Here is a 26,329-nt window from a genome sequence, read left to right as displayed (position 1 = left end):
AACCCCAAACACTACAGCATACATAGAGACTTCAACCCCAAACACTACAGCATACATAGGGACTTCAACCCCAAACACTACAGCATACATAAGGACTTCAGTCCAGAACACTACAGCATACATAAGGACTTCAGTCCAGAACACCACACATTCCTCAATCGTAACGGCCAGTGTAATCAGTCAAAATTTGCACCCAGGTATGTTTAAAATTTCACATCTTTGATTTTTTTTTGCATTACAAATTATGCAATTAAGTAATTCTCTTCACGTTTTCTTCCAGAAGGAAACATGATATTAATTCAAGAAAACATGACATGGATTGAAGCTCTGAGTTACTGCAGGAAACATTATTTTGATCTTGTTGACATTAAGACCAAAAACATACAGGACCAGGTTGCTCAAAAGGCAAAGAATGCTACATCATCCTATGTGTGGCTGGGTCTACGCTACACTGTTCAATTTAATTTTTGGTTCTGGATTAGGTCAACGTCTAGCTGTTACCAGAACTGGTTACCAGGAGAAGGACCTCAAAGGGATTATGGCAGTGCTGTTAGTGGTGCCATGGAGGCCACTGGGGGGCAGCAGTGGGTAGGTTTGCCCGAGACAGAAAAACTGAATTTTATCTGCAACACATGTGCTGGATGAATGAGGGCCAGTGCCTCTTAATGTAATGCAAATGTTAACATTTTCATTGTGCTGTATGAAAAAATTAACACATTTTCCTATACTGACATGTGCACCCCTTGGTTTAAAATTCATGCTGTGTTCAGTTACACCATCAATCCAGTGAACCTTGGGGGCCGTGATCCTGATTGTTTCAATGCTAAGTTATGACATCATATCTCTGTTGAAATACAGCTGCCTCCTCTGTTGTTAATATTGAATTTAAATAGATATGAAAATGTTTTTTAATCTTTGCATTTAATGAATATGACATTTTCTACATGTGTCATTTACAAGAGCAGGCATCGTTTAATCCCTCACCCAGCCGGCCGAACAAGAGGAAAAAAAAGTAAATGGTAAATGGCCTGTATTTGTATAGCGCTTTACTAGTCCCTAAGGACCTCAAAGCGCTTTACACATCCAGTCATCCACCCATTCACACACTGGTGATGGCAAGCTACATTGTAGCCACAGCCACCCTGGGGTGCACTGACAGAGGCGAGGCTGCTGGACACCAGGCCCTCTGACCACCACCAGTAGGCAACGGGTGAAGTGTCTTCCCCAAGGACACAATGACCGAGACTGTCCAAGCCGGGGCTCGAACCGTCAACTTTCCGATTACAAGGCTTGAGCCACGATCGCCCACTCGCCCAAAAGAAAAAATGTTTCTGCTTTATAGGCGTGCACATTCACATTTATGGGCAGCAGGAAAAATGTGGGAAAATTGATCATCTATGTGCCTTTCAACTTGGGGTTACTATTTGCATGTTGACCCCCTTGGCTGGGGCCGCGAGTTTGTCAACCCAGTATGGCCCTGATCCATGCTGCCTGCTGCACTCACTGACCTGACATTCGCTGGCCACTCAGAAGATCTGCAATACAGACGTTCACCCTCCTTCCTTTACCCTTGAGGTACACAGAGAATTGATAAACCATGGAAGCAGGACATGATGAAGCCTTATTCAATATGATAAACTGTATATAAATTTTATCTATTGCAGAATTGCATATGTCAAAGAAGTTGATACAAAATAGTATGTTTTGTATGTTTATCTGTTTTTATATACATAACAAAATGTCTTATTTTTTTAAGTAAATAAATAATCCCTCCAAATACCTGTGTTATTCTTTATCAATTTATAAATGATTATATCTCCTTATATAGCTCCTTGATATCACAAATGAAACCATACAACACAGGAAATATCTTGTGCTTGATACTATAATTTATTATATCTGCTGTCAATTAAAAAACATTAAAAATCAAATAGTGATATTAGGCATGCACCACGATGAGCAGCTAAACTACTAAATTATAGAAAACATGCATTCATTTGCAAATATCACATTTTCTAATACCTTTCTAGAATGTTAGCACTGGTTTATGTTTTATTAGTATCTAAGAACATTTGCAGTGTGGATTTCAATAACTCCATAAAGTCAGTAAATAGCAGCTTGAAATTCACTGCTATATCTTTTATAACTGCTTTTGCATCCAAGATGAAAATCATGTCACTTCTCAATTCTACGGATCATTACACAAGTGTGTCACAGGTTTTCCCTGATCAGCCATTGGTCAGTGAGTCTCCCATCAGTTCAATGTTAATGTTCCAATAGGGCGCAGTCAGTCAATCAGTCTGTGGACTACTCCCTCCCCTCCTTTTCTCACCCTCATCTCCTCTTGTGTGCTGTCCAGCTGGCTCTGACCCCTGACCTTTCACCCTCACTCCTGACCTTTGGCAACATTCCCACGCCACACCCTTTTGTGCAAATCTCTCCATCCTAAACCACTGGTCACTCCCTCTGAATTTTAAGAGATTATGGTGAAACATGATGCATTTCCACTGCGATCAGTGCAATGCAACCTAATTTGGCCTAATCCCAATTCAAGTGTGAGATGTGAAACTTACAAAGCAATCTGAGTGTGTGGAAAGTAACACAACAAAAAATATATCTAGTGATTTAGTCTAAAAACTATACATATAATGTTCAATAAATCTAAAATAGCAACTAAACATTGCAATTAATCAATGCAATCTCTGCAAAGTAGTGCAAGGTTTATCCAAAATTCATCCATAGATGTGGTCAGCAAACACACTTCAATTTGGGTAATATTTTTGATATTCAAATTTAAGAAAATTTCACGTCTTCATGTCTTACTACCTGCCTTTGACTGCCCTATCTTTCCTCTCTCTCCATACCTTATGTTAGTGTGGAGCCCTATGCAGATCCCACCCTTCTGTCACTTTCACAGTTAATTGTAGAAAAGGAGATTTTCTTCATTGAAGCCCAGTCTCTTAGGTAACCTCACTCCTGCATGAAATGAGATGGACATCAGTGAAGAGAGAGAGAGGGGGACAAGGGACAGGCAAAATGAACGAGAAGTAGTGGAAGATGGATGCAGAGGAAAGCGGACTTAGAAATATTTATTAAAAACACCCTCAAAAAGTAAGAAAAAATAGCTTAATGTTCCATGTGCATATGGATACATGATTAATAACAACTTCTCTGGGACTATAATTACTATATTGTTGATGGTGCATTATGTAAGTATTGGAATAATTAATTTTTTCACTTTAACTCATTAATAAGCTGGTTCACAGATTTTTAAAAAAATGAATATTTAAACATTTTTGAAGCATTTGAGAGTTCAATACCACATTTCTACCCATGGCTTATATTTTAATTATCAGTCTGCTGACAGGCTACAAATTTTTGAAAGAACTCTGCACATTTTATCATAGCTATTTTTCTATGTGTTTCAATTAATCTTCCAGGGTATTTTATCAAACCATCCACTGCAGGACTGAATCCCAAGCCTAAAGGTTGCTGTGACTGTTCTACCAAAACTTGACAGGGAGTCTGGTGTTGATTGTCCAAACGCAATTCTTGTATTTAATATCCATATCCAGGAGTTGTGGCTGGACATCATGCTCCCAACTCTCATTCTCTACCTCCTGCAAAAGCGCAGAAGTCAACAGAGGAATTAACTGACTGTCCAAAGACTTGACTTCATGGTAACTGTTCTCCTGCTCTGTTCTGGATGACTCTCCATCTCACGAAGTTAACCAGTCATGGCATGTATAGTTAGAGCAAGTGAAAACAAATAATGAACTCTAAAGGCCAAAAAATGCCCAAAAGATTTACTTTTTCAAGTGGACCATTAAGGCATTTGCTATAATGGTTCAAGTGATAGTCATGTTATATTTGAACTTTATTGGCATTTTTATTTAGAGTTATAACAACCACAAGAACTTGGTTCTCAAATTAAAGTCACTTTTGGTAATTTCAGTTAAGTCTTCAGAGGCAGGACTGTGGCATATCATGTAATTATTGTGGGGTTTACTTTTTCTTTTCTTTTACAATTCTGCATAGAAGTCTGTGTTAATAATTTGTTTTTAGGAGAACATTATGCTAACCTGACAAATTTAATCGGAATTAAGGTATTCAATATTTACATGGATGTTTGTGTTTATATTTCCACAAGAGTCATTTGTGCGAGTGAATATAATGCTGCATTAATGTTAAGTTGAACTTTTAATTTAATTCCATTGTTCGTATGTTTTAAGCTTAAATTGATCTAATAACTATAATAATGATGTTTAACATAAAATGTCACAATGTGCTTTGCTGACTTAGAAAATATATAATGAATGAAATATTTTCTTTTATCAAGCTGTTTGTGTAGAAAAAGAAAGTTTTAGATATCATCTCAGTCTTTATCATTATTACCAGAGCCACTCAATTTGCAAAAGACTGGCTGTTTAAAGGGGAACGATCAATACACAAATATGGATCATGTACAGTGTTAAATGGGACACTTTAGTTATTATTAATAGTAGATTAAAAATACTCTGATTTGCTCAAAGAAAAGAAGCTGCTGTTACCAAGAATAATGATGAACATAACTGATTATTTGTAAATCATTTATAAACCATTTGTTTAGTGTGACAGGTATGGGAGGGGGAACTTGATTTCTTGTAAATCACATGTGGGAAATCTGGCTTGAACTGAGATGGTTACACATTGTGAAAGAAAGGAATAAACACTTTCCAGGCAGCAAGCCAAGCAGGGATATAAAAAGGATTTTTTTAAATTAAACATCTTGCGCTCAGAAATGTTGGCCTGAGGGTCTATTGTAATATGCAAAATTAAAATCTATGTTTTATGTAAATCTGTACAGATTAAGTATATTTTTAACACCAAAATGTTCACACTATGGAAATCACATGTACGTTACACATCTGCGCACATCAGGACACATGCTACATCTAGTAGTATTAAACTGTTATCATATTATGTCTTGAGTGTCATGTAGTTTTATCACTTTAAGATGCAATAGATGTTTTTTCAGCTCAAGCTGGAAAAACAAACCAGGGGGAGGGCAGTGATAAGATCCAAATGTTGTGAAATACAGGGGTGGATGACTAACAAAACCTCAGTTAATCTAAAGTCTGTGTCAAAGCAGGCAAAGAAATCAAAGCAGCGCGATGAGGTGCCACATTTTTGTGATACAGCTCCTAATATGGATCGTGGAGTGTTCAGCGCAAAACAGGTAAATTTAGGAAGAACTAAATGTGATGTTTTAATGCGATGTTGACTCATTTATGATTGTTATATAGACGATTGACATTATAGATTAAATAAATTACATGTATTAGTATTCCCATATATCTTTCCTAAGACTCAACTTGAGTTCATGTTGTAGATAATACTGAACATGCAGCACTGCAGATTGCATAGTTATCGAAAAATCATTTAATGGGAAATAGATTAATGAATGATGCAGCAAACGCTATCTTTCATTTTTGTGTGCAGATTCATCATCTCAGCCCCAAATGTGTTTCATGTGGGTGTTAATGAGAAAGTATTTGTCCAGATGGAAACTTGTAACAGACCTGTTAGTCTCTACCTGGAGGATGAGGTTTCTAATACTATTTTGTCTGAGAAGGGAAATGCTTCATGCAGAGAGAAGACAGAACTAGTTAAGCTCAAGGTATGCAAACTTCACCAGAAAATAAACAATACAGACATTTCAATTTTATTTATATAGCACCAAATCACAACAACAGTTGCCTCAAGTTGCTTAGACAGAACAGAGTAGCAACTACCCACTTTACCCTAACTTTATAATTTATGTCTTTACAGCTAAACATGGATTCTTTGTTAAGATTGCCTCAATTTCCTTCTTACGTTATGCTCGTGGCAGAGAGCCAATCCTTCACACCCAACAGGAAGTTAACAAGGGTTCTGGTGTCAAAACACAGGGGCTACATCTTCATTCAGACAGCTCAGCCAATTTATAACCCAACAGACAGAGGTAAAAACAAAGTTAAAAAAAATAAATGAAGCAATTCTACAGACTTTACCTAACGGTGAACCTTTAAAAAAAAGACATTTTATATTCCTTTTATGTTATCGTTCTTTTAGTGAAGTACAGAATCTTCACTCTTGACCACACGATGAGGCCTCATGAGGAACCTGTCCACATATCAGTAATTGTGAGTTATAATTATTAATATTATATATTTTCTTTATAAATATATCTTTGGAAATATAACTTTGAAAGACAGAGACATACAATTTTCCTGCCTTCTTGTCTTGGTCTGTGTTTTGGTCACTCTATGACAGAATGCTGCTGGAAATAAAATACTGAAAATCATGAAGATTGCAAAGGGAGGAATACATCAAGACTCATTCCCCATACCTGAAATCTCTCGGTAGGTTACAACAAATTTCAAATAAAAGTGAAGATGTCAAGCAACTTTGACGCTTACTGTACTTTGTTGTTCGTAAAGAACGGGTACGTGGAAGATTACTGCACACTATGAGAATGATGAAGCAAATGCTGCCTTCAGAGAGTTCAAAGTTCAGAAATTTAGTAAGTTTACTATAAACTGATTCACACAGTTTATATTGTTCTTAAAATTCACAGAAAGTATATGTTGACTTGGAAAAATTGTTTATTGTTAAAAAACTCTAGTTTTACCAAGCTTTGATGTGAACATCGCAATGGATCAGAGATACATTTTGTTGACTGATGAAGAGCTTCAATTCACCATCTCAGCAATGTAAGTACTTATTTTCTTTCCGTTAAAATAACTCTGCTGATAAGCTTTCTTTACAAATTAAAGAAAAACCTTGAAAATAGTCAGATCCCATATCCTGTCATTAAACATAGGATGTTCAGCGAAATTAGAAACACCTCCCTGTTGTAGCATGTATGAATAAATACAATAAAAACAAATCTAAAAAAACAAAATATGAACATTTTAAAAGTGAGTTCTGTAATATTGCACATTGTCATGTGTGTGTGTGTGTTGTATGCTTGTCACAGTTATTGATGTTTGAGTTTGGGTTGTGTGTATGTGGTCAGTATGGATGGAGATCACCTGTGGATAGAAACCATTCCTGAGTCTGTTGGTACTGGTTTGGATTGACCTGTAGCGCCTCCCAGAGGACAGTAGGTCAAACAGGTGAGATGCAGGATGGGTGGAGTCTCTTGTGATTGAGAATAGGGAGCTGCAAGTAATCCCAGTGGAAGGGGTTACATGAAGAGGATGTGGGGCCTGTGGATTCTCTGAGACCCAACAGGATTTTACAACATGCCGTTCTAAAGCAACTTCTATCACAAATAGAAACTGATGAGGTACAACAGTCAGGTCAGGGAGGAGATATCATCCCCGACCTTCAAGACTGAGTACCAAGCCCCAAGAATAACTACTGCGCTGAATGTGCTGAGGGTGACAGCAGCTGACCTGAACGAGGCTCAGCTGGAAATCTGTACCCTGTGTGACCAATTACCCAGACCCAAGACCTCTGCTTAATTGATAATCAGTTAAAATTGTAGATATGGTAGTTGTAGGAATGCTTCAAGTGTACATGTTACTATCATATTTCCTTCTTTCTTTCTTTGCTTTTCTTCTTTAGGTACACACATGGTGAAAAAGTTAAAGGAGCTTATCACTGCCAAATTGGAGTTGTAAAAAAACATGGCTCAAGTGATCAGAAAACCACTTTTATCAAGGGTCTAGAGCTGACTGGTTCGGTGAGGATGTAGACAGTCCATTCAAAATTCAAAAATCCTGCTAATTTTAAAATCAGTAACATAATGTAAATCAGCATTGTTGCATTTTTTTAAAGCTTTACTGTTTGTTGCAGGTCAAAGATGGAAATGCAAAGGTTTCTCTTTGGTTAAATGAGACAAATGCAAAACTTCAGAACCAGCTGAGCACAACTGTCTCTAAGATGCAGGAAAATGGAGATCAACTCTATTTGAGAGTGTTTGTTACCAACATACAAAGTAAAGGAGATATTTACATTCATCCGTTTGTAATTATTCAACTGTAGTTTTATTGTTGTTACTTGATCAGTAATGTTCTTTGTAGGCATGCATATATAGGTAAATAGGTAAGTACACCCTACACATACAATATGTTAGAGTGAAAGATTCGAATATTTTTCATTGTCAATTTAAACACGGGATACATACACAGGACATACGAGCCAATCTAAATACTGCTTCTCTTTTACTTTAGTATACTGTAGTTTGGGAATTACAATGTACAATAGTCACAGTAAAGCAAGATATAATTAAATAAATAAAGCATCTTGAAAAACATACAAGGACAGTAGTAGACCAACAGCTGCAGATATGACAGTGTTGAAATCATTCAAACATTGTCCTTTTTGAAGTCAGTCTCACCATGTGGGTAACCCTCTGGAAATGTATTTGAGCAGTTATGTTTTGAGAAAAAAATAGTTGCAGACTCTGATGTAAACAAGATTTTAGAAACTTTCTACCCTCTAGAAGTTATACTGTTACCACCAGATGTTTCCCGCTGTCTCACCTATATGTCAGCTGGGAGTGGTACAGTCTCTGCATTACCCTAGTTTCACCCATCCATTTTCATTACAACTGCAAAAGCAGTTATAAAAATGGGTAGATGGAATATAATCTCATGAAACTATTAAATTACTGAAACTTAGTGGAAGTAGACTGTCCTACTGTGCAAACACTATATATTACTTTATATGGAAATTTTAATTTAATTGACAGAACTTACACTACAATATGACTGATAATGCAGTTAATATTAATACAACTAAAACCTAAAGAGAAACCCACTGCAATGTGCCAAAGACATGGAGAAATATTACGCAACCTTTTATTTTTCTTGATAATACTGTGTAAATTCTTTGGCCTAGGTGGTGAAATACAAGAGGCAGAAGTTTACCTGCGAATCTTCGCCCACAAATACACGATAGATCTCTCTCGAACTCGATCTCATTTTATTCCTGGATATCCACTGGACATGGTGGTATGTCTGAAACTAACACATGGGAATAGTTACACAAATTACTGTAATGATCTTTAATATAACACTTTTCTTTGTTTTTCATATAGGTGCTCGTGCGTCTGCCAGATGGCTCTCCAGCAGTTGGTGTGCCAGTAAATATTAATCTACCAACATCACGGCCTTGGGAAGGCACCACTGATCAAGACGGGGCACTGTTCAATACTTTTAATGTTCATGATAAAGCTGATATTACAGTTGAAGTTAGTATCCCCAACCTTATTCAAAGGTGGTGTTTAACAGATTTGATTCCAGTTTTAACTGTTTGTTCATCTGCCTCCAACAGGTTTCTACAAATGGATTACGAGAGAGAAAAATAATACGACGTGCTTCCTCTCAACATGACAGCTACCTTTACATGACTTTTACCAGCAGGATCTACTCTGTGAATGAATTCCTTACCATAACATTCAACACCATCAACAGCCCACGCAGTGGATATATACACTACATGGTCAGAAATATCTGACTAAATGCAATATTGTGTATTCTCATAAAGGAGCAGCATTTTGTCTTGATTAAACACGTTTTAATTGTCTTTGTTTCAGGTCTTAAGCCGGGGAATTGTAGTAAACACCGGCTCACTCCTACTTGGTATATCAGCTAAACACCGACTGCAGATAACACATAATATGGTTCCATCTTTCCGTGTGATTGGCTACTATCACAACACTAACGGTCACGTCATAGCTGATTCAGTGTGGGTAGATGTCAGGGATGAATGTGAGCTAAATGTCAAGGTAAGTAAACAGAACAGATAAAAAAGTGCAGCACGAGCAGAGAAAGCAAAACTATTTCAAATGTGTGCACTTAAATCTGTTCATTCTCATTAATTTGGATCCTTTTTTAGTGTTTGTTAACCTATAACTTCCATAAGTATTTGGACAAGAACATTGCAGGACACTGTAATATGTCCTATGAATATTAGTTTATCTATGTAATTTCCTCTTATTTTTAAGGGGTTAATAAATTGTTCCAATGATCATTTAGATCATCATATAACACCCCCCACTCCAACACACACACACACACACACACACACACACACACACACACACACACACACACACACACACACACACACAGGAAGTGACATTACATACAAATATTTAACTAATGGAAGTGTACAAACATAGCATATATTTAAATAATTTAGATTTACCCCTGTCTACATGTATTTATATTGATAGATTTATTTGATTTTGGTTTTAGAAGTACTATTTGAATTTTCCTTGACTGAACATAAAATAATGAAAATCCTTGTATATCTTAAATGTCTTAATTTAGGTTCAACCCAAAGGTCCATTTGCACCTAAAACACAATCAAAGATAGACTTTGATCTACATGGGAACAGAGCAAAAGTGGCTTTGCTGGCTGTGGATAAGGCCTTCTACGCTCTCAATGCTGACAATAAACTCACACCCAAACAGGTTACAGTCTTACACACTACTTTCATACTTATGGTATTTTTTGTCATTTATAGGTAATCATAGTAGTAAGTCTAAGCTTTTCTTCTCAATTGTCAGGTATTCTCTACTATGAACTCATATGATCTGGGTTGTTCTTATGGTGGAGGACCTGACTCAGCATCAGTTCTGTTAGACGCTGGCTTGGCTGCTGTATCTAACGATCTGTCTGTATGGAGAAAGGGTAAGAGAAAAATTAACATTGAAATGAAAATACTAAATGAAAAGCGTTTGTGTTTTATATTTGGTGTCAAATAAATGGTTGTCTGCTGGAATAGACAGTTATCCAAAATATGGGTTCAAAAAAGTCTTAGGAAGTGCTGATTACACACCACTATTGTGTTGTTCTTGTAATATGGGCCCTGTTGACCTTAAAAAGCAACAAGGATTTTTTAAATAGACAAAAGCTGAAAGTTAAAATAAAGCTACTGTTGAGCAAATGTATGAGGTATGCTGACTGTTACTGTTAATTTTATATATATATATATATATTTATTTTTTCTGTTGCATTCAGACTTTGGCTGTGCTTCACCATCTGTGCGACAAAGACGCTCAGTGGACCTTGAACAGGAAATGATGACCTTAAGTAAGAGGATTCTGGTATTGAAAATGTTAGTCTTATAACAAAAATACCTCCTGAAAGTGCATCATTTGTCTTTTCTCATTCCCTTTAGAACTGAACTACACAGAGGAAAGCCTGCAAGAGTGTTGTGTTCATGGATTTTCTCGAATCCCAATGGAGCGAACTTGTCGGGAAAGAGCAGATCGGGTCCTTCTAGTGAAAAAAAATCCAACTTGTGCTGAAGTCTTTTTAAGGTGCTGCCTTGAAGCCGAGCGTCTAAGACAAAAAATGATCCAAGAAGAACTCCAAAAAGGATTTGGCAGGAGTGAGATAAAAATGACACTTTAAAGATCAACTTCAGTAGCTTTTAATGGGTTATTAAAGTTTGACTATGAACTTTTGTTTGTTTATCTTTTTGTTTTGTTTTGTTTTCAGGTGCAACCGCTGATGATATCGAAGACTTCTTCTTGGACACGTCTCAATACATTCGAAGATATTTTCCCCCAAGCTTTGAATTTGTGGAATTTGAAGTCACCAACAAAAGAACGTAAGCATTTTTAATGTTAATAAACATATTTCATTTTTTCCATTTCCAGTCAAATACAGTGGTTAGATGCGTAATTACACTATGCAGTAGCTTTGTCTATGTACTCATCTTTATTGGTGTTGCTGGGAATACTGTGAGTGTGATTATTTCACTTAAGCAGCTTATCTTTGAACCCCCGTATAAACTGTGTCATTTGTCTGATTGATTTGATTTAATTTGATTTCTCTTCATCAAAAACTCTTGTAGTTACTCATTGCTCCTTCCTGATTCCATCACCACATGGGAGATTCAGGTTGTCACATTATCTCCATCCACCGGTAATAATAACTCTGTGCTTTATAAACACATCACAGATATTTTTGACAGGAGCTCCTTAACTGCAACTTATTTCTATTCACTCAGGTTTCTGTGTCGTTAAGCCAGTTGAGATCAGAGCCTTTAAGAGGTCATTTGTGTCTCTGAGACTGCCCTCATTTGTGAAAAAATTTGAGCAGCTGTCGGTTTCACCTGTTATTTACAACTATGATGACTCCGAACTGCAGGTAGATTAACCTCAACATCAGCGCTGAATGTCACTGGAAACAGTAACTACTTTGTGTGTAATAAGTAAAGATTTTTTTGTCTTCTTGGACACCTGCATGTTCACAGGTGGCAGTGCACATGGAACAAACTGAAGGGCTTTGCTCTCCTGGTTCAGCCACCACCTCATCTTACGTTAACATTACTCTTGCACCCCAATCCTCTCAGTTTGTCTCCTTCTCTGCTGTGCCCATGGTCGCTGGTCCAATACCCATCAAAATACGTCTCTATGATATGGAGAATAGCTTCGGAATAGATGCAATAGAAAAAACTTTGAATGTGCAGGTGAGTGAAATGCATTAGTTTATCGTTCTATGAAATGTTTTTTATAGTAATTTACAATCCAAACCAAGGCATCTTATGTTATAGATGGAAGGATTTGAAAAGAGAGAAGAAGAAGAAACCATAGTCCTCAATTTAGATGGTGAGTGATTCGGTATTTCTCAGTAAAACCTTCATGTCAGATGTTATCTTTATATCAGCTTACTTTTGTTATGATAGGGAGAAGCTCAAAGACCTTGATCATTGATGGATCCTTACCAGATGACACAGTCCCTGACTCCAGCTCCAATATATTTGTTTCAGTAGAAGGTAGACACTGAGAGACACAGACATACAACTCACAAACGTTCGTAAATAGCTGGACTCTTAACTTTCCAGTGTTCTCATCTAACAGGGAAGGGATTTGGCAGTTCATTTGCACGAAAACTTCTTTCTCCTGAAAAAATTGCTAAGATGATCGTTTTGCCAACTGGATGTTTAGAGCAGACAATGTCAAAACTGGCTCCCACAGTTCTAGCTGTCCGGTACCTTGACTTGAGCAATCAGTGGCTTGAGCTGCCTCCTGGAAGCAGAGATGATGCTCTTAATAAAATTGAGCATGGTAGGTACACACCAGAACAGTTAATTCCTTGTATAACTACATCTTTATTATTTATTGAGGATGTTTGTAATTGTAATTTCTAATATTTTTGGCTTATCTCTTGAATCCATTCTTTGTCTTTAAAAAATACTTTAAAAAAAAGAAAAAAAAAAAGAAAGGAACTCAATTTCAATTTTATTTATTTATAAGGCACCTCATCTCATGCACCTCACATCTCAAGATGCTTTATATTGTAAGGTAGACGCTACAATAATACATACAGAGAAAACATCACGAGGCTGTACTAGTGGCCATTCTCCAAATGTGAATTAGTACTTTTTAGCTGGATTAAGTTTTTCTTCATTATGTTATTGGTTTCTCTGTTGCAACAGCAACATATTTGTAATGTCACCCCCAGCGTAAACAAGACTCAATGAGAGACTACACATCTCCCTATTATAGGTGTTCCTCTCTAAAGTAGGCTTATAAAGTAGAACGAATTTTACTTTTATAGATACACCATGAGGAAAAAATCCACTACATATACTCTTGTTAGCGCCCCGTATTGTGAAGCAATTGGATGACATTTCCTGCCACAACCCCTGAAACATTTATTAACTGAATAAATTAATTACGTAACAAGACTTATGATGTGACACAAACACAATTAATATTGTGCTGCATCCTTTCACTGGATCAGGTGAAGAACTCTGTCTTTTAAACCCTATAAATCAACTATTTTGGTGTAACTGGTTCTCAACCAGTTCTTCTTTTTTTATTTTTTTTTCAAATGTTCTCTTCTTCAATTTCCATTAAAAATAACAAATAATATATATAATATTGATCTGTGGCACTGAAAATTAGGTTGGGCTGGTCGATTGAATATGTTGTCTGGTGTAACTGAAAAAGCAGTTATGTTGTAAATATTATATACATACATATATATATATTTAATCAGGCTATACGTGGGTTATGACAAAATGGGGAACCAAAGCTGATGGATCTTATGGCTCATTCTATACAATGCCACACAGCAGTAATTGGTGAGTATTTGTTATTGCCACTATTATTATTACTTCTTCAATTTTTGTTGTTTTTTGGTTGTTACTGTCACAGTGTCACATAAAAACAAATTTTCTTCATTTTTACTCTGTACGACTATTAAACAAACTTTTCCATATGCTCTTTTCACTTGTTTATCTTCTTTTGTCCTCAGGGTGACTGCCCTTGTAGTGAAAATATTTTCATTGGTGGCACAACGCCAAACAGCTGTTTTTGGACTACAGGGTCGAATTAATAAAGTTGTGCCAGAAATAAATATCAGGAAACCAGTCAAATACCTGCTCAAAATACAGAATACTCAGGATGGGTCGTTCAGTGATCCAAATCCTGTGATACACAGAGGAGTCCTGGTAACTTCTCTCAAAAGTTAAAACATGGTCTGCATGTTGGCCTATATGTAAACCCAGTATCAGATTTTTATAGATAAATTTGAAGTACATACCATTGAATGCACACTACTGTTTCTGTGTGTTTAATGTAGAAAGGCAAAAACCAAGATGCATCCATGACTGCGTTTATGACTATTGCATTGTACCGGTCCCTTGAATTCCTCCAGCTTGAAGTGCGAAATGATGTGGTAAGTTGATATTTGAACCTACTGTCTGTGCTAACTGTTATTAGCAGTGACAGTGGGACAACGTAGTCAATCATCTCAAAAGCTAATTAAAATATCAAGAGTCAAGTTGCACTGAGGATGAATCCTCATAGCTCATAACTCTGATCACTCATCAAATACAAAAATACGCTTAACAGAAGTTTATTTTATGATCAAATTTCAAACACTATTGATCAGAAAAATGAAGAAAGCAGAACGTCATCAAAAGTTGGAATGATAACATTTATTTTAAATAGTAATATCTCCCAGTACAACATGTTTGTATGATTATGATGTTTCTCTTATAAATGGCAATTAATAATTTGCATTGGAACTTTTAATTTTTTTTTCACTTATTCTTTATTCTGCCGCTAGGAAGCAAGTATTTTGAGATCGACATCATATCTCCTATCACACCTAGCGGAGCTTCAGCATCCCTATGCCATTGCCATTACAGCCTATTGCCTCTCTGTGTGCCTGCCAGAAGGAACAGATCATTCACGTACATGGGCAAAACTTAAAGCAGGGGCTGTTAAAAGTAGGTGTATCTGATATTCTTATGTAAGGGCTGTTTCTGTATCACCATAATAATGTTAGTCTGGGATCAAAATTGCAACTAACCAGCCATATTGTTGTGATGTCATTGCTTTGAAATATGGGAAAAAAGAAAAACAAATTCCCTTCATTATGTAGAACTCTTTTCTGGAACAAATGGTAAGCATTTCAAGTGATTTATTTAATAAGTTATATAGTAAAATAAATAAATGATCAAGTTAGGTTTGGTGTTAGCCAACTTTAGGCTTGCTCCTCCCCCTTTTGTGAGTGTGGACGCTTCCTCTCTTTGCTCTTTAAATGCTTTGCTTCTTTTCCCAGGAGAAGCTGGGACCTAGAAGGTTTTCAAATTTCTGTACTTTTAGGTGACAGAAGGAGATGTGGCCTGGTCAAAACACAGAGAGCGGCACTCTAAAAGATCTTTAAATATAGTAAACATACCTTGTGTGCCACAGACTGCTCCCAAACACTCTAAAACACTTAAGTTGGCTTTATTAAATGTTAGATCTTTAGCTGGGAAAACATTTTTAATTAATGATAACTGTTTTTAACTGAAACTTGGTTGGACCAAAGTAACAGTGGAGCTGTTCTCATCGAGACGACCCCTCCTAACTACAGTTTTATCAGTGAGGCCAGGGTGAGCAGGAGAGGAGGGGAGGGGGAGGGGGGGGGGTTGCTGTCTCCTGGAAGTTTTCAGTCTTTTGAATATGTGGCTTTACAGCTGAAGGCCCCATCCAAAGTTGTGTTTCTTTTTCTCAGCATGTAACAGAGGCCACACATAATAGAGGACACACTCTTGACCTACTGATCTCCAAAGGCCTGAGCATTTCAAAGGTTACTGTGTCTGATGTGGGCCTGTCTGATCATTACTGTGTTTTCTTTGAAAGTAAAATTTCAGCCCACACAAATATATCAACAGCAGTGATCACAAAACGGTGTATAACTGAAGACAGTAGTGAGATCTTTAACCAGGTCTTCCCCTTAACACCTGGCCTGTCCAGAGGTTCAGTCAATGAGCTCGTCAATAGCTTCAATGCTAAAATGTTAAATGTAATGGACACTATTGCTCCCATTAAGGTGAAGGTTATCTCTGGAAGGAAAAAGTCTCCCTGGAGAAACTCCACACTGGTGAAAAATGAAAAAAGAGAGTGTAGGAAATATGAGCGCAGAAGGAGAAAAACAAACCTCCAGGTTCATTATGACATCTATAAAGAGAAACTTCACAATTATAATTCACAACTGAGGAGTGAAAGGAGGTCCTACTTCTCTGACATCATCACTAAAAACAGTCATAATGCTCGAGTCTTATTTTCTACAGTTGACAGGCTAACAAACCCTCCTGTGCCAGTGGCAGCTGAACTTCATTCGACCATGGCCTGCAATGACTTCGCCAAATTCTTCACAGACAAAATCCAAAAGATTAGACAAGCAATTGGTACATCAACAGCAGATCCAGGATATGTACTGTGTCCACCGAAAAACTGTTTAAACACCATGAAAAAGTTTCACCCTATTAACAGCAAAGACCTGGAGGACATCTTAGGTCAACTGAACTCCTCCTCTTGCTGTTTAGATGTCCTGCCAACAAGTTTTTTCAAAAAGGTCTCAAAGACTTTGGAGTCAGACCTGTTACAGATCGTCAACTTTTCTTTAATGTCAGGTGTGTTTCCAGAACCACTAAAAACTGTAATTAAACCTATACTGAAAAAGGACAATCTTGACAAGACACAAATGAACAACTACAGGCCGATCTCAAATCTCCCATTTTTAAGTAAGATCATTGAAAAAGCAGTTTCAAGTTTTTTTATCAAGGATAAAAGATCTGATGTCTCAACAGGACCTGGAAAAACCAGTCCATGTATTCATCTTTAGTAGGCTTGACTACTGTAACAGCATCTTTACAGGTCTACCTAAAAAATCAGTCAGACATCTACAGTTCATTCAGAACTCTGCTGCTCGAGTCCTCACTAAGACCAAAAAAGTGGACCACATCAGTCCAGCTCTGAGGTCTTTACACTGGCTGCCTGTCCGTCGGAGGATAGACTTTAAAGTTCTGATGCTGGTCTATAAAGCTCTGAATGGTTTAGGACCAAAATACATCAGTGACCTCCTGACCCAGTATGAACCTTCCAGATCCCTCAGGTCATCTGGATCCGGTCTTTTATCAGTTCCCAGAGTCAGAACCAGACACGGAGAAGCTGCATTCAGCTTTTATGCTCCTTATATCTGGAACAAACTCCCAGAAAGCCTCAGATCAGCTGAAACACTCGGTTTATTTAAATCCAGGTTGAAGACTCACCTGTTCTCAGCTGCATTTGAATAAAGCACCAAATCCACACTTTTAAGCTTAAATTTCAAAACTTATATTTTAACTACTGATTTTATCTATTGTTCTGATTTTATCTACAGTTTTTTTAATCAATTTTAAATCATGCTTTTTATTTTTTAATGTCTCTCTAAAGCACTTTGAATCACCTTGTTGTTGAATTGAGCTATATAAATAAACTTGCCTTGCGTTGCCTTGCTAAGGTAACCCCTGACTCATGCTAAGTAGTCTAGCCAAAAGTAGCCAAAAGTATAGACCAGTGACTAGGCTTGACAGGATTACAACAGGAACTGAGGTGAATGCAAGTGAAAAAGATACACAAAAGATACAATTTACAATTTCAACAATACCAAGTAATAAGCTGTCATAACAAAGCAAACAAACCAAAAAAAAACAAAGTTCTATTAGTCAAGTCAAGATTGCTTTTAATTTCAGTTCTGTTATTGTTTTGTTACCACTTTGGTGTTTTTCAGTAGAAAAGAATTAAGTTCTTTAACAAGGGTTCAGTTCAGTCTGGGCACCAGCTCACCATCTCCATCCGGAGAAAATCCAGGAATCAGTTCAAGCTGCTTTTTAGACACCAAAATAAATACAAGATGAGGTATCAGGGCGAACATAGCAAGGCACACAGTCACCCGGTCTCTCTAGCTCATGCTCCTATCAACAAGAAGACCCCAATAGTTCAGCATGGACTGTCTGCAGCCTGTCTTGTTTACTTCTCAAAGTGCAAAAGACCTAGCTAATACGTGATGGTGATCCTCCTGCTTGGAAGGCGGGACGAGCATTGCTTCTAAACTAGTATCACCCATCGCGATCTGTGAAGCAGGAAAATAAAATTAGAGAGAGGATTGCACCTCTTTTCAAAACAAGTATTTTTTTCCAAGTAAAAGTGTGAAAATGCAATGATACAAATAAAAGGGAGAAAGAAAGAAATTTGAAAAATAAAAGAATTTTCTCAGCTAGGTTACACTAACTTCTTGGCTAAATGCTTAAACAATGTCAATGGTCAGTTCCAATGTTTACTCTGGAACAAAATTATTATGATTATGTAGGAACAACACCAACACTGAGAACTCGATTGGACTGGACTTACCTTCAATGCACAAAGTCTGGGTGATCGGTGTACAATCCACTGTTGCTATCTGTAATTTAAATTGAATTTCTCGATATTGCTAATAATGGATGATCAACTGAGAAAAGTTGGGATATCTGGAAAGAAGGATCACTTAGCATTATATTGTTTAATAATTACATTACTCTTTGCTGTTATTTGATTTATTTGTTTATGCATCTTTAATTACCAGGGAAAGATGGCTGTTCTTTCTGGCCATCTGATGATAACCAAAAGGTGGATGCTATCACAGTAGAGACAACAGCCTATGCTCTCCTAACTGCAGTTCAGCTTGGGCATGTGAAAGAGGCTGATGAAATAGCCTGCTGGTTAAACTCCCAAGAAAACTATTATGGAGGCTTCAAGTCAACACAGGTGATTAGGCTAGAGCCAAAGAGTACATCTTTGAATGGAGCTCCTGTTTCCCTTTTTGTCTGACATCATATATTCACCATCAGAGTAGAGATATTAAATATTATATTAATAAGTTCTTACCATTCCCAGGATACCCTCGTGGCCCTGGAAGCCCTCGCGGAGTATGAGCTAAAGAAATCTGCCAGTTCTGAAACAAGAATGAAAGCAGAGTTCACATCCCCAACAAGGAATGAAATTGTAACACTTCAACTGGAAAATAAGAAGGAAAGAGTGGAAACTGACTTGAAGGTATCATAAAACAATGCACTCAGACATATCTATATAAGATTAAATCCCATTCTGAATTTTTTTCTAAATACATTTTTTTGTGTCTGTTGTTCTAGAAATTTACAGGGAACAAAATCACTGCAAATCTGACTGGAAAAGGAGAAATTAAGTTTAAAGTATGTTGGATTCACTTCTTTGTTTTTATATTATGAATCAGATCTATAATTGACTCTAAATGTCCCTTGTAGATTGTTAAGGCTTACCATTTATTGGAACCCAAGGATGAATGTGACCAGGTGTCTATCAGTGTCAGAGTGGAGGGGAAAGTGAAGTACACTGGTGAGATTTGTAAATGCTAACAAATCACAACTACTGATAAAAGGCATACACTTACATTAATCTTTGCCTATCTAGCTCCGATATTAGAAAATTATGAATACTATGACTACGATGATGCGAAACAAGACCAGGAAGACCTGGGACGAACAGCCATTGAGGGGTCTGATGCTCACACCCGATACAGGAGAACTGTTGATAACAACTTAAGTACAAAAGAGGCTGTTACCTACACTGTCTGTGTCAGGTTAGTTAAAAAAATCCACATCACTTTTATTATTTATTAATATACACAAAAGAAAGAACTCTGCAATAAAAAGTCCACAACTCCTGAGCCATCTCAGAACATCTCTTTTCCTTTCCGTGGCCATAGGCAGAAGAGCAATCTTACAGGAATGGCCATTGCTGACATCACATTACTGAGTGGATTTAAGGCTGAAACTAAAACTTTGGAGAGGGTTAGTGGGTGTCTTTTCTTACTCTTCATCACTGTCTCCCTTGCTTGCTCAGCAGGAGCAAGGGAGGACCACATCTGTTTTAGTCACCTGTGGTCCTGGGTGTCACATCTGGATGCTGACATCAAAGGAAATAAAGGGCACATAATAAAACAAGCCATTATTATTAGGGCACAAATCAGTCCTGCAGTCAATGAATACTTAAAGTCCAATAATTATAAACAGCAAAAGTTCAGACAAATAATGTCATATTTTGGAGGAGTGAGGGCCCAGAAGCAGACTCTACAGGTAAACAGATGTAAGCAAAAAGTTAACCTTTTTGGTTGATAGCAAACTCCAAATAAACTAAAACTAGCATAGAACATGTAGTGAACACAACAGTAAAACACAAACAACAGTAAAACACTTTAAGTACACTCAGACACAACAGGGCAATTAGAGAGGAGTGGAAACACGAGTGTACCACAGCTATTAAGCAACAAGAAAACTTGGAAAGTAAACCTAAATACAAAGCAGGAGAGACAAAGGACTATCAAACTAAAGCAGGAAGTAAAAACTGTAGCTCAGTAGAGAATGCAAAGACATGCATGAACTTAACAAAAGTTCAAATAGAGGGTGACTGGGGTGTGACGTATAACAAGCTATGATCATCATGCCATCATGTTCACATGAAAGAGGTATCATGTGTTTGCGTCATGTGATATATTTCTTGTGTCATTTTTTATCAGTACCACTTGTACTTTAGGAACAAATGGTAACACCTGGATATGTTTAATATTCTGTGCTTCTGTGAATCAAGGTGTTTAAATCATTTTGTCTGGCATGTAGTAACGTTTTAGCCTTTTTAGCTGCATTTGGACACAGGCAGTATAAACACAGATTTCAAAACTCCAAATACACTTATTTTTAAACTGACAATCAACAAGAACAAAGCTTCTTTAGGCCTATAGCCATAAAATTGCTTTGAAATATCTTACAGCTAGCAGAAAAAAGAAGCAAGGAATGAAGTTCCATTCTGTAAGAATCAAGGTTTCTCATTGATGCTTGTTAGAGAAGGAGAAAAGCTTCATATGATCAAACAAAAGACCATATATTAGCTGTGTCCCAATTCCTAGGCCGATTACGTCACAGCCAGGCGACGAAGGCCATCCCAATTCGAAGGATGCACCAAATGGGGCAGACAAATGCGTCCTTCATTTTCCCTGATTTGAAAGATTGGTTGGGTGTATCCTTTGTGGCCCAACCTATCCCAGAATTCATAGCGCGCCCAACCAATTCCAGTTTCTAACAATGGCGGCAGCTACTTAGTTTTAATATTACTCTTTCTGGTTCACAAACTAAACCTTTAAGATATTTTCAGGCGAGAATGTAGCTGTGTAAACTTCAAATATCTGCTTGATTAATCAAGACATCACATATTTGCAAAAGTCTGTTGCCCCACTGGGAGGTCGAGGCTCACTAGAACCGGTGAGAACACTGGACTCCCGGCACATTATTTTCAGCTGGGGAAGGAAAAAGGAAGGGAAATAACTAAATGGAAAGATAACACACATGGACATGAATAGATAAAATACAAAGGAATAAAAGGAAATCAAAGGTAAACTTCAGAAACTTCCTTTTTGCTATAACGTAGAATCAATTAATTCTTGTCTTCTTCAGCTAATGGAGCCATCTGAGCAATACATTTCCCATTTTGAGGAGTCTTTTGGAAAAGTTCTGCTCTACTTCAATGAGGTACTGCTGAATTCAAATTATATACAATAATTGTACTTGGCCAACACTGAAACATTTTTTTAATCTCTCTAGCTTTTTAAATCTGAGGAATGTATTAGTTTTGAAGCTACACAGCAGGTACCGGTTGGTCTTCTACAGCCTGCTCCAGTCTCGTTCTATGATTATTATGAACCAAGTAAGATTTTCATTTCAGAAATTTCTGTATGTATTTGTTAGGAAAGAAGGGATTTTATCATCAGGACTATTTGTGTTTTTCCTGCAGATCGAAAGTGTACTGTGTTCTATTCTGCACCGCAACGAAGCAAGATGGTCTCCACATTGTGTTCGGAGGACGTGTGCCAATGCGCAGAAAGTAGGAAAATACTTTTACTGTTCAATCTTTATTAGGGCCTCTGTCTAAACTGAAACATCTAAATCTGGAAAACACTGAAACAGTCAAATTAATGTAACTATCTCAGCTGAAACAATCTTTATTTTATTATCAGTGCTGTTTGTAAAGCATAACTCAAAATTAGATGAAATTTTCTTTAAACTGCTTTTGCCACAGACCACTAGCCCATATTTGTGATTGGGCTGCACAGACTCTGTTGAAACTCCTTTTTCATTTAATGTAAGAAAGAAATTTTTCACAGGGCTCATTAAGGGTGCACCTAAATACACCCACATCAGATGAGCGAGACATAAATAAAGCCATAGTGGCTCGGATGTCTCCAGGATTAACAAGGTGTGCGTCAGGTGTTGAGGTACCAGGGTATACTGATGAGAATTAGGCTACTAGGACAAAGCATAAGTTGATAAGGGATGATAATAGAGAACTGCTGTAACGCTACTATACATGTAACCCTAGTGAAAGAGGATGTGGGACCGATGAATTCTTCATCTAGACTAACATTCAAAACACTGGTAGCTCAGTGTTCCAACATTTTCAAGAAGCAACTGCTATTGCAACTAGAGATTGATGAGATACAACACAAATGCTATAGCAAGGGAGAATCAGGATATCAGGTTAGGAGGGAGATATCATCATCCCCACACACTGAGATCAGGTATCAAGAAAAAACAGGTACATTAAAAGCCAGAGCAACTGACCTGAAAGAGAAGATCCCGGCTAAGCTGGACCCTCCATGAATGAATACCAAAACTCTGAACATCTACCATAAGATTTAATCCAGAGTTACAGAGTATCCCTACTGCGACCATCACTGAAATCAACCAGGTGATCTATATCACAGCAACAGTTATCCTTCAGATACTTGGCTACAAGATAAAGGGCCACAAGGAGCAGTACCCTGTATGGATAAGGAGACTAGAGGTCAAGATAAAGGTCAGTTAGCCAACTGCAGAACAGTGTTAACTGACAAAGGATCTAAGAAGTAATCCGAGGCCTGCCAAAAAAAGGATCCCAGCCTTGGCTCACCCCTTGATGAGGTAGAATACAGAGATAGAAAGCAGGAGAATAAACTAGCTATACTCCACTGAACCATTCAAGGAGTACTCTAGGTGGCAGGGGAACAATATGAGAACAGCCCCACTCAGCCTGGAAATGAAGGAAAACTAGAAAAACATATGGGAGAAGGATGCAACACATAACAACGATGCTTAGTGGTTAGTGGGTCTAAAAGCAGCCCGCAGCCACCTCTCTGAACAGGATTATCATAACCAAAGTGTCTGTACTGGAACATTTGTGCTGAGTAAGACCTGAGGTCAAAATGTGATAACCAAGCTAAGATCCTATCAGACTAACAAACTGGTGATGGCTAAGCAGCCAGACAAAGTAGTAGTGGAGAAGCAGAGGAAGATGGCTGCAGCATTAGATCTAGCTATACCAAGTGATAGCTACATCAGGGAGGAAGAGCACGAGAAGCTTGAGAAATGCCAACCTGAAGGCCACATGAAGTTTGTAGGTACTGACTCTGCAGAAATCTGGCGACCTCTGTGCGCTCGTGCCTCAAAATCTGCCAACCCCACACTGTGATTTGACTGCCCTACCACTTTGTGGCTGAATTGCTGTTGTTTCCCATCGCTTCCACTTAATTATAATACCAACACTTGACTCTGGAATATTTAGCTGCAAGGGCAGGTGCATCCTATCATGGTACCACGCTGGAATTCACTGAGCTCCTGAGAGCGAACCATTTGTTCACAAATGTTTGCAGAAGCATGCTTAGGTACTTGATTTTAGATACCTGTGACCATGGAAGAACACCTGAATTTAATGATTTGGATGGGTAAATGAATACTTACTATACTGGTAATATAGTATATGCAGTAATATATATCAACCGTCCGTGAATGTTACTGTTGTCTATGAATGAGAAATATTGATTTAAACCCAAAATGCATCATATGACTGTAAAATCACCCTGCTGTGTAATCGATTATCATGCAAACAAGGAATGAATGACATCTACCAATGAATATTAGATAGTGTTTGAAAGCAATTAGCTTAATATGTACACATTCTGACAAGTATTTGTGAATAAAAGCATTCCAGTGCCTTATTAGGTTGATGTATAATTGAAAACTCACTCATGTTCATTCATGTTTTTATAGGACCTTGTCATAAACTACAAGATACATTCAATCGAAGAAGAAGAATTAGGAAGATTAACCGTGTCCAACATGCTTGCTTCTTCCCTATCGTAGATTATGGTGTGTATTCTAAACAAAACATTTATTTGCATCACATAATAACTGCTTGCTATCATGATTTTTAAATATTAATCATATTAAGCCTTTTTTTTTGTTTTCCAGCGTACATTGTTGAGGTCACCAGCATTTCTGTGAAGAGTAACTTTGAGCTGTACACTACTTCTGTAATTGACGTTCTCAGATCAAGTAAGTGAACTAACTACAAGCCTTATAAGATGCTGTAAAACTGACTCTTATATTGTATGTTTCATTATGTTTATTAAAAAGCTTTCTTTAAATATTATGATTATAATGAATATAATTTATTGAGTCTAATCCTTCTGCTAGATAACGATGCGTCAGTGAGTGAGAACTCAGTCCGAGTGTTTGCTAAGAGGGTTCACTGCAAAGGAAAATTACACTTGGAAAAACAGTATCTCATCATGGGCAAAGATGGCACGACAAAAGATTCAAGTGGAATGTGAGTATGTCAGTGATATTAAGGAAAGTGTGTTTTCATAAAATGATTCTCTGGTCAACCATTTTTTCTTTTTATAGGATGCAGTATCTGCTGGAATCAAACACGTGGGTTGAAAAGAAGCCTTCTGTAGAATGTAGTAAAAGTGTCAATAAATATGTTTGCAAGGAGTTTGATGAGTTTGTAGATGAGTACAAGGTGGATGGCTGCAGACAGTGAAGCAACCTGCTCTCATTTTCATTTTCATGCAAGTCAGTTAAATGAATTTCCCATCAGATACACAGTTAGCATGGATGTTAAGAGTTTCTGTTGTTGCTTTTACTTTTTGGCTTATTCTACTGCCACATCACATAGTTGCACATGTATGTTCTGCATGTATCTAGTGATTTGGCTTTTCCTTTGCTCCTTCTAAACTGCTTTAATAAAATATCCTGCATTCAAAAAGTCTAAATTCTGGACATTCCCTTTTTAACCTTTTGTGAAACAGCAAAGGTAAAAACCTATGTTTTATCACAGGTTACTCTACCATTAAAAATGAACAGATTCTTGAGGTCTATTAAAGGCCACTAATTTTCATTAGTTAGTTACCAAGCGCACAGATTTAGAGGAGAGCTGCTGCTACACTGACAAGCACGCAATCAGAGGGAGCAGGATCAACATCAGGAGGGCAGTTAGAGCTGGGCGTGTATCCTTCCTGCCTCCATCTGACCTCAGTCTGCCTACTGGGTGATAATCATAGCATTAGAGATTAAGACTTTTTAAACAGAGACCCTATTAACTATTAGCAAAATCACATACAGATAAACTCTGTTTTAGCACCCTGTAACACTTTTAACATAAAAGGCTGGATGTTAAGTCCTTTTACCCTCTCTCAGATGTAAAGAGAGGTAATGCCATCTTTCTCAACACTAGCTACCCATGAATCAAAATAGTATAAGCTTATGACTCAGTCACGTTGTGATTTAACCTGTAACCTTTAACCATTTATTTATATGCAAAACAATGTTCTGTGTTTCATTTAAATCGTCTAATATTGAGCAAATGACATTGCATGTGTATTACAGTACTAGTCCAAAGGAGCAGTAATACACACACAAAGTAGCAGGAAACAGAAGCAACTGGAAAAAAGATTTATATTTATAGTTTAAAACAATCTAATTACCATAATGATGTTTAATTTTGAATATCATGAAGTGCCTTGCTATATTTATTTACCTTATTATTCAATTCACTAATTAATACACACATAAGGACCATGTGTCACGATCTGAGGAGACAGACCATGCGGTGGTGCGTGTGGTGGACCCAGGTGCGAACACAAGAGAGTAGACCGGAGTAACTTATGATTCTTCTCTATGAAGACTCAGAAA

General features: G+C 37.3%; 2 protein-coding genes across 2 annotated transcripts in view; both read left to right on the top strand.

The window, feature by feature from the left end:
• Nucleotides 1-1,020, top strand: part of LOC102209085 (putative GPI-anchored protein PB15E9.01c) — a 3,360-nt gene extending 2,340 nt beyond the window's left edge. Inside the window, exons 4-5 of the mRNA XM_013912207.1 lie at nucleotides 56-197; nucleotides 281-1,020. Of these exons, the coding sequence (XP_013767661.1) occupies nucleotides 56-197; nucleotides 281-645 (507 nt within the window). The 3' untranslated portion in view covers nucleotides 646-1,020. The remainder of the gene's footprint in view (nucleotides 1-55; nucleotides 198-280) is intronic.
• A 4,101-nt stretch (nucleotides 1,021-5,121) lies between these two features.
• On the top strand, nucleotides 5,122-25,403 carry c4b (complement C4B (Chido/Rodgers blood group)). The gene is made up of 41 exons (XM_005738426.1): nucleotides 5,122-5,218; nucleotides 5,482-5,659; nucleotides 5,812-5,983; nucleotides 6,094-6,164; nucleotides 6,295-6,383; nucleotides 6,462-6,544; nucleotides 6,647-6,734; nucleotides 7,594-7,711; nucleotides 7,825-7,966; nucleotides 8,872-8,984; nucleotides 9,071-9,223; nucleotides 9,307-9,474; nucleotides 9,569-9,760; nucleotides 10,308-10,451; nucleotides 10,548-10,671; nucleotides 11,002-11,073; nucleotides 11,162-11,374; nucleotides 11,485-11,596; nucleotides 11,843-11,913; nucleotides 11,999-12,138; nucleotides 12,245-12,460; nucleotides 12,545-12,599; nucleotides 12,677-12,766; nucleotides 12,852-13,058; nucleotides 13,996-14,080; nucleotides 14,254-14,449; nucleotides 14,581-14,676; nucleotides 15,070-15,232; nucleotides 18,877-19,058; nucleotides 19,188-19,346; nucleotides 19,442-19,501; nucleotides 19,574-19,664; nucleotides 19,740-19,908; nucleotides 20,035-20,119; nucleotides 21,776-21,850; nucleotides 21,923-22,025; nucleotides 22,113-22,202; nucleotides 24,404-24,502; nucleotides 24,605-24,688; nucleotides 24,830-24,962; nucleotides 25,040-25,403. The coding sequence occupies exons 1-41, from the start codon at nucleotides 5,154-5,156 to the stop codon at nucleotides 25,176-25,178; spliced, it is 5,085 nt and encodes a 1,694-aa protein (XP_005738483.1). The 5' UTR covers nucleotides 5,122-5,153; the 3' UTR covers nucleotides 25,179-25,403.
• The last annotated feature ends 926 nt before the right edge of the window (nucleotides 25,404-26,329 follow it).

This window comes from Pundamilia nyererei, unplaced genomic scaffold, assembly GCF_000239375.1.
Source record: "Pundamilia nyererei isolate P.nyererei 1_Seehausen unplaced genomic scaffold, PunNye1.0 scaffold00084, whole genome shotgun sequence".
Lineage (NCBI taxonomy): Eukaryota > Metazoa > Chordata > Actinopteri > Cichliformes > Cichlidae > Pundamilia > Pundamilia nyererei.
The sequence above is the reverse complement of the archived record's forward strand: the minus strand, read 5'-3'. Positions and strand labels throughout refer to the sequence as shown.

Coding starts and splice junctions, on each gene's coding strand:
- c4b (XM_005738426.1), top strand. CDS start 5,154: ATGAGGTGCCACATTTTTGTGATACAGCTCCTAATATGGATCGTGGAG. Junction 9,761..10,307: donor AATGTGAGCTAAATGTCAAG/GTAAGTAAACAG, acceptor GTCTTAATTTAG/GTTCAACCCAAAGGTCCATT. Junction 11,597..11,842: donor GAAGTCACCAACAAAAGAAC/GTAAGCATTTTT, acceptor AAACTCTTGTAG/TTACTCATTGCTCCTTCCTG.